Raw genomic sequence first — 12,606 nt, 5'->3', positions numbered from 1 at the left:
TTGGGCAAGTACAATAGAGTTGGGAGATGCAATCCCTGCCCACAAAAAGCTTATAATGTAAGGGTACTGAATGAGTATTTTATATGTGCAGAGCACCGTATTAAGCATTTGGGAGTTTCTACTAGAGTGGTTTTAAAGGATCTCTGGTGCTCTGCACATAGTAAGTGCTTAACAAATACCAACATTATTATTACATCCTAATACTATTGACTGTGTGAAAAGCACTAAGCACTTGGGTGAGCACATTAGATTTTGTAGGCATGACCCCAGCCATCAAGGAGCTTGCATTCTAGCTGGGAGGGACAGACAATAAAAGAGATAAAAGAGATTTCAGGTAGGCTGAGACGTCTCCAGGGAAATTGGGTAGTACGTTCCACTGTTGACTGAATGTGGGGAAGCTGGAGCCCCTCAGGGAAGTTCCACAACGTCCTTTATCTGCAAAGGAGAGCTCTGAACCATTTGCAAAGAGCCAGTGAGTGATTTGAAACTCCATAACCTCTGGTCAGCCTTCCTATCACCTATGATGCCTTGACTCCTGCTGTCTCTACTGCCATCTTTTTCATGGGGGAATCTGGTCCTGGAGGATGTCTCCAGGCTGAAGAACTTGGGGAGCCGTCATCCACAGAGATCCATGCACTGATCGGGTAGATGGGTTTGGAATTTGGCCAGGAAGAGGAGCACAAAAGTTCAGACCAGTCACTCATTTAAAAATTGCTATTTTATATACCAATAAACACATGGAATAAGTGATACCCGCAACCAAGGATGATATGATTCTCACATCCACTAAATTAATAATTGTAATTATGGTACTTGTTAAGTGTTTGCTATATGCCAAGCACTGTTCTAAGTGCTGGGCTAGATACAAGTTAATCAGTTTGGACAGAGTCCCTGTCCCACATGGAGCTCACAGTCTTAATCCCCATTTTTCAGATGAGATAACTGAGGCCCAGAGAAGTGAAGTGACTTGCCCAAGGTCACATAACAGGCATGTAGCAGAGCTGGGATTAGAACCCAGGCTCTTATGACTCCCAGGCCCATGCCCTACCCACTCATCCATGTTGCTCACAGGGGGACCTAGGGGAGGGCAGGCAACTATCCTCGAAAGCTAGGAGGGATCCGGGTTGGGAGCAGGTGATTCCCTTTTCCAGAATGTCCTTATTCTCCTGTCGCTTTGAATAATCAGGAAGGGACTGAAGGCAGAGAAGGTGAGTAGAAATACCAAGTGGCTCTTCACGAGCAGAGGTGACTTTTCTTTCATGTTGACTAAAACACTCAGCATGATGGTCTGTCTTCCGTAGAGGAGGACGTAGGCAGTGACCAGGGCGATGACTCTCTTGGCCGCTCTGACCTCGGGCATCGCCCTGGGGGAGTGTCCGGGCCCATGGAGGTGCTGAACCTGCCGGTGGTGTCTGTGCAGGACAAACACCATGTAACTGCTGGCCGTGCTCATGAGCCCCATGAAGAACAGATCCCGGAAAGAGAGCATGACTGTAATGGCCAAGGTGGTTTCTGCACTTTCGATGATTTCACAGCAGTATTTGAGATCTAATATGGTTCGAACATTGCCACTGTTGTTCTGAGGGCTTCTCATGTATATGGGTATATCCAAGTCTATGAGCAGATTGATGACCCAAGAGAGAGCACAGGAGGGGAGGATGCACTTGGGCAATTTGGCTTTGATTCCTGCCCACCAGAAGGTGCCGGGGCTGATGGTGATGGCCTGGAAGATGCTCAGGAGGCAGGTGGTGCAGATGCAAAGACCCCGGGCTACTCGGTAGAGATAAATAAGGATTTTACATCCAACATCGTCCAGGAAATTTCTTAGGCCCCAAGCTGACAAGGTCTCTAAGATTCCACCAGTGAGGAGGATGATGGTGTTAGCCAAGGCCAGGTGGGCCAGGATCAGGTCAGAGGAGTTGGGCTTGTGGCTGGTGGAGACCACACGGATATAGAACAGGAGGAGGAAGACGTTCACCGATAGCCCAAGGCTGAATTGCAAGAGAATCACCATCCCAAAAGAGAGTTCAGTGGAATTCATTGGCTTCAATATTCAGTTAAAACCGGTGGCAATAACTTATAGAACAAAGTGGAGGCGGAGAGTGATAGAGGAAGGGGAGTGTAAAGGAGGAGTTGGAGAGGGTGTGATAAAGAGAGAGAAAGCATTTAGTCAACATCGTCATAGGACTAGTCATAGAAATGGTACTGAATGAGCCCTTAATGGAATGTTGAACATTGCACTAAGTGTCTGGGAAAATTGTGTAGGTGAAAATTAGACAAAATTTCTGGCTCTCAAGGGGCTCACTGTATAAGAATAAGAAAAGGGAGGAGGGATAGCCTACAGATGGATGAGTGAAAACAGCAGAAAATAAATGCACAGTAATACAGCAAGAAGGAGAGGACATTTTTAGATCATATATCTATCTACCTCTCTGTCATGTGCATCCCACAGATTTGACAGGGCATTAAAAATAAAAAAATCCTTTGTGTTTTGCGCAGTTCTGCAAGACGTATGATCACTGTAACCTATTTTTTGGGGGTTACAGATTGGGGGTGGCATCTGTTGGGATCCCTTCCTAGTAAAATAAGGACAGCAGTAATAATGAAAATAATAACAATAGTGGTATTTGTTAAGCTTACTATGTGCCAGGGACCATGCTAAGCACTGGTGTGGATACAAGCAAATCGGGTTGAATGTAGTCCCTGCCCCACGTGGGGCTCACAGTCTCAATCCCCATTTTACAGATGAGGTAACTGAGGCCCAGAGAAGTGAAATGACTTGCTCCAAGTCACACAGCAGACAAGTGGCAGAGTCAGGATTAGAATCCATGACTTTCTGAGTCCCAGCCCATGCTCTATCCACTACGCCATGCTGCAATGACATCTTGAGTCAGACCAAGCATCCAATCAGTTCAGTGTTCTCTCTCCAGTCCAGCTCCAAAAGCCCTTAGCGGAACTGTAAGACCACTTCCCCCTTGGACATCCATCCCCGACTCTGATGGCCCAAGCTATGCTCTCTGACGATCCTCTGCGCTCCAGGGAACTGATATCTGAGCTCAGGTTACAGGACACAGCTACCCCTACCTGTGAGAACCTCCAGTTTATTTTTACTTTCATTTCATTTTTTCTTTATGGTATTTCTTAAACACTTACTCTGTTCCAGGTACTGCACTAAGCACTGGGGTTGATATAGGCTTATCAGGTTGATATAAGCTTTTCAGGTTAATATGAATTTATCCAATTCTTCATCTCCGGAGGTTTGGGACATCTCCTTACATCCTGTGGTTGGCTCCATCCACCCTTTGAGACTTGTGGGCTGTGGACAGAGAATTATGAAACAGCCACCAGACAGTAATGACAGGTCACAGAGAGCGTGTTCAGTCCCCCTCCTCCCACTTCCCCTCTCAGGCCAGCCTCGCCCCAGGGCACATTTGGGACTATGATCCTAAAATTCATTCATTCATTCAGTCATGTTTACTGAGTGCTCACTGTGTTCAGAGCACTACTGAGCGCTTGGGAAAGTACAATATAGCAATAAAGAGAGACAATCTCTGCCCACAACAAGCTCACAGTCTAGAGAGGGGGAGACAGACATCAGTACAAGTAAACAGGCATCAATATAAATAAATGAAATTACAGATATATACATAAGTGCTGGGGTGTGGGGAGAGGGGTGAAGAGTAAAGGGAACAAGTCAGGGTAACGCAGAAGGGAGTGGGAGATGAGAAAAAATGCATTTAAGTCTAGGAAGTCTTGGAGGAGATGTGTCTTCAGTAAGGCTTTGAAGTGAGGGGAGAGTCATTGGCGAATATGAGGAGGAAGGGCATTCCAGGCTAGAGATAGGATGTGGGCCAAAGGTTGGCAGTGATGCAGGTGAGACTGAGGCACATTGGAGCACCAGAAGAGTGAATTGTTCAGGCTGGGTTGTAGAAGGAGAGAAGGGAGGTGAAGTAGGAGGAGGTAAGGTGATGGAGAGCTTTGAAGTCAATAGTGAGGAGTTTTTGTTTGATAAGGAGTTGGACAGATAACCTCTGAGGATTTTTGAGGAGATGGGTGGCATGCCCTGAATGTTTCTGTAAAAAGATAATCCGGGCAGTGGATTGAAGTATGGACTGGAGTGGGGAGAGGCAGGAGGTTGAGCGGTCAGAAAGGAGGCTGATGCAGTAATCTAGCGGGATAGGATAAGTGACTGTACTAACATGGTAGCGGTTTAGATGGAGAGGAATAGGCAGATCTTGCTGATGTCGTGAAGGTGAGACAGACAGGAATTGGTGACAGATTGGATATGTGGGTTGAGAGAGTGGGGTCAAGGATAACACCAAGGTTACGAGCTTATGAGATGGGGAGGATTGTAGTGTCATCTACAGTGATGGGAAAGTCTGGGAGAGGACAGAGTTTGGGAGGGAAGATAAGGAGTTCTGTTTTGGACATGTTAAGTTTGAGGTGATGGGAGGACATCCAAGTAGAGATGTCTTGAAGGCAGGAAGAGATGTGAGCTTGAAGAGAGAAAACGAGATCAGGGGAGGAGATGTAGATTTGGGTATCATGTGCATAGAGATGGTAGTTGAAGCCATAGGAGCAAATGAGTTCTCCAAGGGAATGAGTATAGATGGAGAATAGAAGGGGACCAAGAATTGAACGTTGAGGGACCCCTGCAGTTAGGGGGTGAGAAGGAAAAGAAGAGCCCACGAAGGAAACTGAGAACGAATGGCCAAAGAAATAACAGGAGAACCAGGAGAGGACAGAGTCAGTGAAGCCAAGATTGGATAACATATCCAGGAGAAAGGGGTGGTCCACAGTGTCAAAGGCAGCTGAGCAGTCGAGGAGGATTAGGATAGAGTAGGAGCCATTGGATTGGGCAAGAAGGAGATAATAATAATCATAATAATAATAATAATGTTAGTATTTGTTAAGCGCTTACTATGTGCAGAGCACTATCCTAAGCGCTGGGGTAGATACAGGGTAATCAGGTTGTCCCACATGAGGCTCACAGTCTTAATCCTCATTTTACAGATGAGGTAACTGAGGCACAGAGAAGTTAAGGGACTTGCCCACAGTCACACAGCTGACAAGTGACGGAGCCGGGATTCAAACCCATGACCTCTGACTCCCAAGCCCGTGCTCTTTCCACTGAACCACACCGCTTCTTTATCATTGGTAACCATTTTAGAGGGTGGTTTCAGTGGAGTGAAGGGGATGGAAGCCAGGTTGGAGGGGGTCTGGGAGAGAATTGGAGAAGAGGAATTTGGGACAGGATGTAGGTGATTTGCTCAAAGAGCTTGGAGAGGAAGAAAGACTCTGCGCTCCCACCCTTTCGATGAGGGTACCCTGATGGGGTCTCCCCTCTCCACACCATGATCAGGAAGAAGGGCACGGGTCTGGTACAGGGGATTATCAAACTCAGTAGGACGAATGGCAAAGGGGGAATGGAGTCAGCTGTTTCTGTTATTTCAGAACAACAGTGAGGGAAGGAATCGGCGAGGGAAGGATGGCAGAGAGGGGTGTTTGGAGGATGAAAGAGGGATGGAGTGAGAGGATGAAGCTCCGATAGGAAAGAGAGGTGGAAACAGACAAGAGGCGCAGGGCATTGCCATTCATCGCTCGGTTCTATGCTGTCTCCACCTCTGATGTGGCCCCCTGGGGTGAAGGGGCGATCTCGGTGGCCCTGCCATCTTTGCCCACCCCCATCCTGCTCCAGTGGGAGCTGGGATAGTTGCTCGGTCAGGAATGTCCTGGAGGGTGACTGAGAGAAGGCATTGACCATCTTCTTCCAAACCATGGTCATTGCAGTCCCGCTACACTGGGGAACACAGCAGCAGAAGGAGGAAGGGGGGTGGGCAGGCAAGGAGCATAGAGAGATGTGTCCTGTCCAGCCACCTCTTTCTTTCCCAGTCCTCCCAGACAACTGACACCTGGGAGCTGGTCTGAGCTCATAGTGGCCATCTCTATGGCTACACTTTGTCTCCTATATATCAGGATTAGAAACCAATTATTTTCTGAGACATCAAGAGGGAGAGATTCCAGTCTAATGCTGAGGGGCCTCTGCTCCAGTGGTCCTGAGAATGGGAAGGTGGGAATCCTGGGAGAAGGTTCTGCAAGGGTGACCAGCCCTGGCTTCCACCCCAGAGCTCGAATCTGAAGCCCCAGAGTACCTATGGAAAGCCCAAAACAGCAACAACAGAGAGAGCCGGATTTATCCTAGTCACCCATTTCCATCTCTCACGCTGGATGGGAGAGTAGTTCATGGGCAGTTAGACTCTGGGCAGGACAAGTCTGAAGCAACATTTATCAGCAGCTTTCCTCATCTTTCCCCTCCCTCAGAGAGTGATTAGTGTGTGTGTGTTGGGGGGGTGGGGTTGTATGTGTGACTCACTAATCTGCTCTGACACTCGGACTGGGATATATCTTGAAATGCTCAGACTCTGCTCCCTGCTGCTCATCAAAGTTAGACAAGATAAGCAGAAGTCTCTGCTCCATGATTACCTGCTGCTAATTGACCATCAGAGTTACCCATGGAGATGCAGGTCAGCCTCACTGACATATTCTGCAACCATGGGGACATCCCTGCTCTCACTCACAGCCTAGATCTGCCTGGGGCCAAACTGGGGTCTCTCTCTGTATCTCACTGGTTCATACCTTTCCATCATCTGACATCTATCAATCAATGTTTTTTATTGTGCCCTTACTGCATGCAGAGTACTTTATTAAGTGCTTGGGTGGGAATAATAAAATGGAATTGGTAGACATGACCCATAACAACAACCATGGTACTTTTAAAGTGTCTACCATGTACCAAATAATGTTCTAAAATACCAGGTTAATCTGGTTGGACACAATCCCTGTCCCACATGAGGCTTACACTCTTATTCCCCATTTTACAGATGAGGTAACAGGCAAAGAAGAGGGAAGTGACTTGCCCAAGGTCACATACATATTGCAATGTATTCAAGAAGGAAAACACTCTTAAAATCCATTAATCAATCAGTTAACATTTGTTAAGGGCATACTGTGGACAGAGCACAGGCCTAAGCAATTAGCTAGTATATTTCCTTTTGTATTTATTCTGATATATATTATTGATGATAATGATGATGATGGTATTTGTTAAGCACTATGTGCCATGCACTGTTCTAAGTGCTGGGGTAAATACAAGGTAATCAAGTTGTCCTATGTGGGGCTCATATTCTCAATCCCCATTTTCTAGATTAGGTAACTGAAGCACAGAGAAGTGAAGTGATTTGCCCAAAGTCACACAGCAGATGTGGAAGAGTCAGGATTAGAACCCACAACCTCTGACTCCCAAGACCCTGCTCTTTCCAGTAAGCCACACCGCTTCTCTAAAAGTGTTTGTTAAGCATTTACTATGTGCCAAGCACTGTTCTAAGCGCTGGGGTAGATACAAGGTAATCAGGTTATCCCACGTGGGGCTCACAATCTTAATCCCCATTTCACAGATGAGGTAACTGAGGCACAGAGAAGTTAAGTGACTTGCCCAAAGTCACACAGCTGATGAGTGGTGGAGCTGGGACCTCTGCCTCCCAAGCCCAGGTTCTTTCCACTTAGCCACACTGCTTCTCTATTATCTTCTATTCTTGTAATATATTCCATTACTGCCTATTTGGTCCTTGTTCAAGCTTCTCCTCCCACAATTTGCAAATCAGTTTTGTCAGCCTGACTCCTCCATTAAATTTTAAGACCCTTGAGGAAAGGAGATACTTCTTCTGTCCTCTTCCAAGTGCTCAGTACATTAAACTCAGCTCGTGGAGTCAATCAATCGATCACTCCTATTTATTGATTGCCACTGTGTGAAATAATTTTTTTTTAGGTGCTTGGGAGACTACAGTGGAGTTAGTAGATTCGATCACTGCCCATAAGGAGCTTAATCAATCAATCAATCGATTGTATTTATTTAGCACTTACTTTACGCAGAGCACTGTATTAAGTGCTTGGGAATGTACAGTGCAATAATATAACAGACATGTTCCCTGCCCACAATGAGCTTACAGTTTAGAGGGGAAGACAGACATTAATATAAATCAATAAATTACAGATACGTACATAAGTGCTGGGGGATGGGAGAGGAGATGAATAAAGGGAGCAAGTCAGGGTGATGCAGAAGGGAGTGGGAGAAAAGGAAAGGAAATCTTGGTCAGGGAAGGCCTCTTGGAGGAGCTGTGTCTTCAGGAAAACTCTGAGGGAGGGGGAGAGTAATTGTCAACTGGATTAGAGGAGGGAGGGCATTCCAGGCCAGAGGCAGGACATGAGTAAGAGGTCAGAGGCAAGATAGATGAGATTGAGGTACAATGAGAACGTTAGCATTAGAGGAGTGACATGTGCAGGCTGGTTTGTAGTAGGAGAGTACTGAGAGGGACCCTCGGGGAGGGCAGGTGTCTACTCTGGGACTGTAGCGTAGCAGAGAAGCAGCGTGGCTCAGTGGAAAGAGCCTGGGCTTCAGAGTCAGGGGTCATGGGTTCGACTTCCGGCTCTGCCACTTGTCAGCTGTGTGACTGTGGGCAAGTCACTTAACTTCTCTGTGCCTCAGTTACCTCATCTGTAAAATGGGAATTAACTGTGAGCCTCACGTGGGACAACCTGATTACCCTGTATCTACTCCAGTGCTTAGAACAGTGCTCTGCACATAGTGAGTGCTTAACAAATATCAACATTATTATTATTATTAGAAGGCTCCGGGTCAGACACGGGAGATTGTCTTTTCACGAATATCCTTATTCTCCTATCACTGTGAATCATCAACAACGGACTCACCGCAGAAAAAGTGAGTCGAAATACCATGTGGCTTTTCACAAGCATGGGAGATTTTTCTTTCACGTTTACTAAAACACTCAGCATGATGGTCTGTCGTCCATAGAGGAGGACATAAAGGGTGACAAGGGCGATGACTCTCTTGGCTGCTCTGACCTCGGGCATCGCCTTGGGGGAGCGGCTGGGCCCATGGAGGTGCCGAATCTGTCGATGGTGTCTGTGCAGGACAAACACCATGTAGCTGCTGGCTGTGCTCATGAGCCCCACGAAGAAGAGATCCCTCATAGTAAGGGCCACTGTAATTACCAGCGTAGTTTCTTCACTGTCACTGATTTCTGAGCAATATTTGAGATCCAACATGATTTGAAAACTGTTGTTGTTCTGGGGGCTTATCATGTATATCGGCGTATCCATTTCTATGAGCATATTGAGGATCCAGGAGAGGAGGAAGGAGGGGAGGATGCACTTGGGTAATTTGACTTTGATTCCTGCCCACCGGAAGGTGCTGGGACTGATGGTGACAGCCTGGAACACGCTCAGGAGGCAGGTGGTGCAAATGGCAAGACCCCGGGCTACTCGGTAGAGGTACATGAGGATTTTACAGCCAACATCGTCCAGAAAGTTTCTCAGCCCCCAAGCTGACAAGGTCTCTAAGACTCCACTGGTGAGGAGGATGATGGTGTTCGCCAAGACCAGGTGGGCGAGGATCAGGTCAGAATAGCTGGACTTGTGGCTCGTGGAGGCCACACGAATATAAAACAGGAGGAGGAAGATGTTCAGCAAGAGTCCAAGGCTGAATTGCAAGAAAATCAACATCCCACAAGAGAGCTCAGTGGAATTCATTGGCTTAAATACTCGGTTCAAACTGGTGGCAATAACTTTTAGAGCAACAAGGAGGAGGAGAGTTATAAGGGTAGGCGAGTGGAGAGGAGAAGATGGAGAGAGTGAGATAAAAAGAGAGAAAGCATTTAGTCATCATCATTTAGAAAGATTTAGTCATTAGACTTAGATTTAGTCATTAGATTTAGAAAGAGAAAACATTTAGTCATTTAGTAGTAGTCATAGTAGTGGTATCGATCGAGCTCTAAAGGGAATTTAGAACACTTTACTAAGTGCCTGGAAAAATTGCATAGGTGAAAATTAGGCACAATTCCTGGCCCTCAGGGAGCTTACAATCTAGGAACAAGGAAAGGGAGAGTTTACAGATATATAAGACTGGTAAACAATAAAAACTGAAAAACAATAGAAAATACATGGACAGCAGTATTTACAGCAAGAGGGATGGAACATTCGTTAGAATATCTATCTACCTATTTATCTACCTCTCTAGCTATCTGTGCTCATCCCACTCACCTCCTCCAGGAGCCCTTCCCAGGCTGAGCCTATCCTTTCCTCTGCTCCTCCTCCCCTCCTCATCACTCCTACTCCTTCCCTCTTCTCTACCTCTTCCCTACTCCACAGCACTTGGGTATATGTGTACATATTTATTATTCCATTTATTTTATTAATGATGTGTATATATCTGTAATTCTATTTTTTATATTGATAATATTGATGCCTGTCTACTTGTGTTGCTTTATTGTCTGTCTCCCCCCTTCTAGACTGTGAGCCTGTTGTTGGGTAGGGATCGTCTCTATTTGTTGCCAAATTGTACTTTCCAAATGCTTAGTACAGTGCTCTGCACACAGTATGGGCTCAATAAATGCAATAGAATGAATGAATGAATGAATGAATGAATGAATGACAGGGCATTAAAAAGAAGGAAAAAACTCCTGTCTGTTTGGAGCAGTTCTTCAAGAGGTATGATCACATCATTTTGCCCACTATTTTGGGGTTCGAGATTGGAGATGGCATCTCTTGGGATTTCTTACTAGTAAAATAATGATAACACCAATAATAATAATAACTGTGGTACTTGCTAAGTGTATACTATGTTCCAGGCACTGTACCTATCCCTGGGGAGGATACAAGCAAAGGGGCTTGGACACAGTCCCTGTCCTATGTGGAGCTCACAATCTCAATCCACATTTTACAGATGAGGTAACTGAGGCCTAGAGAAGTGAAATGATTTGCCCAAGGTCAAATGAATGTCAGCAAATAAGTGTTTACTAAGTGTTTACCATGTTCCAGGCACTGTACTTATCCCTGGGGAAGATACAAGCAAAGGGGCTTGGACATAGTCCCTGTCCAATGTGGGGCTCACAATCTCAATCCACATTTTACAGATGAGGTAACTGAGGCCCAGAGAAGTGAAATGATTACCCAAGGTCAAATAAATGTCAGCAAATAAATGTCAGAGCCAGGGTTAGAACCCATAATCTTCTAACTCCCAGGCTCGTGCTCTATCCACTACGCCATGTTGTAGTGACATCCTGGGTCACCCCATTGCTCTCTCTCTGGTCCAGTTCCAAAGGCCCTTAGAGGAACTGTGGAAAACCTCTTTGACATCCATCCCAAACTTTCATATCCCAAGTTATGTCCTTTGATGATCTATGGTTCAAGGGGCTGATATCTGAGCTCAAGTTCCAGGGCACAGCTCTCCTCACCTGTGAGGACTTGCAGTGTTTTTTAAATTTAATGTACCTTTTTCTTTATGGTATTTGCTTAGCACTTACTATGACCCAGGTACTGTACTAAGCGCTCGGGTTGATATAAGCTTATTAGGTTGATATAAGCTTACCCTGTTCCTGCTTTCTAGAGGGTTGGGGCATCTCCTTGCAGCCTGTGGTTCCATCTGTCCACCCTTTGTGACTTGGGGGATGTTGGTAGTGAAGCCCAAAACACGGCCACTGGACAGTAATGTTGGGCCACAGAGAATATACTGAGGATGTTCAATCCCCCTCCCCATTAGCCAGCCTTGCCCGAGGGCACAGTTAGGACTTTAATGCTAAAAGAAAGGCACTTCAGCCCCTGCACCACTGTTTCAGTGAAAATGCCGCTGCTTTGGTGGTCTCCCCTTTCTGCACCACGCTCTAAGAGAAGGGCACAGCTCTGAGACGGGATTATCAGACTCACTGGGATGAGGGGCAAAGGGGAACAATGTTAGCTGTTTCTGTTTTTTAAGAACAACAGCGAGGGGAGGAATGGGCAAGGGAAGGAGGGCAGAGAGAGTGCGCTTGGAGGATGTAAGAATTTATGGAATGGGAGCCTGGAGTTTATATAAGAAAGGGAGGTGGAAACAGACAGGAGGATCAAGGCATTGCCATTTATCACTATGTTTTATGCTCTCTCCATCTCTGATGTGGCCCCCTGGGCTGAAGGGGAGATCTATGTGGCTTTGCCATATCTGCTAACCACCCGTTCTGCTCCAGTGGGAGCTGGAATTGTTGCTTGGTCAGGGGTGTCTTGGAGGGTGGCTGAGATGGGACAGGGACCATCTTCTCCTGGGCTTCACTTCAACATCTTCACTGAAGCCCCGCTATGACCAGGAAACACAGCTGCAGAAACACAGAGGAGGAACCATGGGGCATAGGGAGATGTATACTGTATAACCACCTGTCTCTGCCCCAGTCCTCCCTGCCCACCTTGTGGGAGTCATTCTGAACTCATAGTGGTCATTTGTATGGCAATGTTTTACCTTCTACATATCGAGATTAAAATTGATTCTTTACAGAGAAAGGATCCAGTCCACTGCCGAGGGCCCTCTACCTCAAGGGTCCTGGGAATGAGAAGGTGGGAGCCCTGGGAGAAGGGTCTTCATTGGTGATCAGCCCTGGACCCCACACTGGAACACAAGCCTGAAGCCCCAGAGTTCCTTTGGAAAAACCCAAAAGAGCACCAACAGAAAAAGTTGTCTTTATCCTACTCACCTATTTCCACCACTCAGGTTGGCTAGGAGGGCAG

The 12,606-nt window shown here is 46.4% G+C and overlaps 2 protein-coding genes across 2 annotated transcripts; both read right to left on the bottom strand.

The window, feature by feature from the left end:
• Positions 1–991: 991 nt before the first annotated feature.
• ORNANAV1R3281 (vomeronasal 1 receptor ornAnaV1R3281) lies at positions 992–2,041 on the bottom strand. The gene is given in 2 exon segments (XM_029056679.1): positions 992–1,136; positions 1,139–2,041. Coding segments are annotated over 2 exon segments (987 nt in total). The 3' UTR covers positions 992–1,052.
• A 6,608-nt stretch (positions 2,042–8,649) lies between these two features.
• Positions 8,650–9,606, bottom strand: ORNANAV1R3071 (vomeronasal 1 receptor ornAnaV1R3071). Its single transcript, NM_001253463.2, has one exon. It carries the CDS (start codon positions 9,604–9,606, stop codon positions 8,650–8,652), a length of 957 nt encoding a protein of 318 aa, NP_001240392.2.
• Between the last annotated feature and the right edge of the window lie 3,000 nt (positions 9,607–12,606).

This window comes from Ornithorhynchus anatinus, unplaced genomic scaffold, assembly GCF_004115215.2.
Source record: "Ornithorhynchus anatinus isolate Pmale09 unplaced genomic scaffold, mOrnAna1.pri.v4 scaffold_224_arrow_ctg1, whole genome shotgun sequence".
In the NCBI taxonomy this organism is placed as follows: domain Eukaryota; kingdom Metazoa; phylum Chordata; class Mammalia; order Monotremata; family Ornithorhynchidae; genus Ornithorhynchus; species Ornithorhynchus anatinus.
Note: the sequence above shows the minus strand (reverse complement) of the source record. Positions and strands in the feature narration are given on the sequence as shown.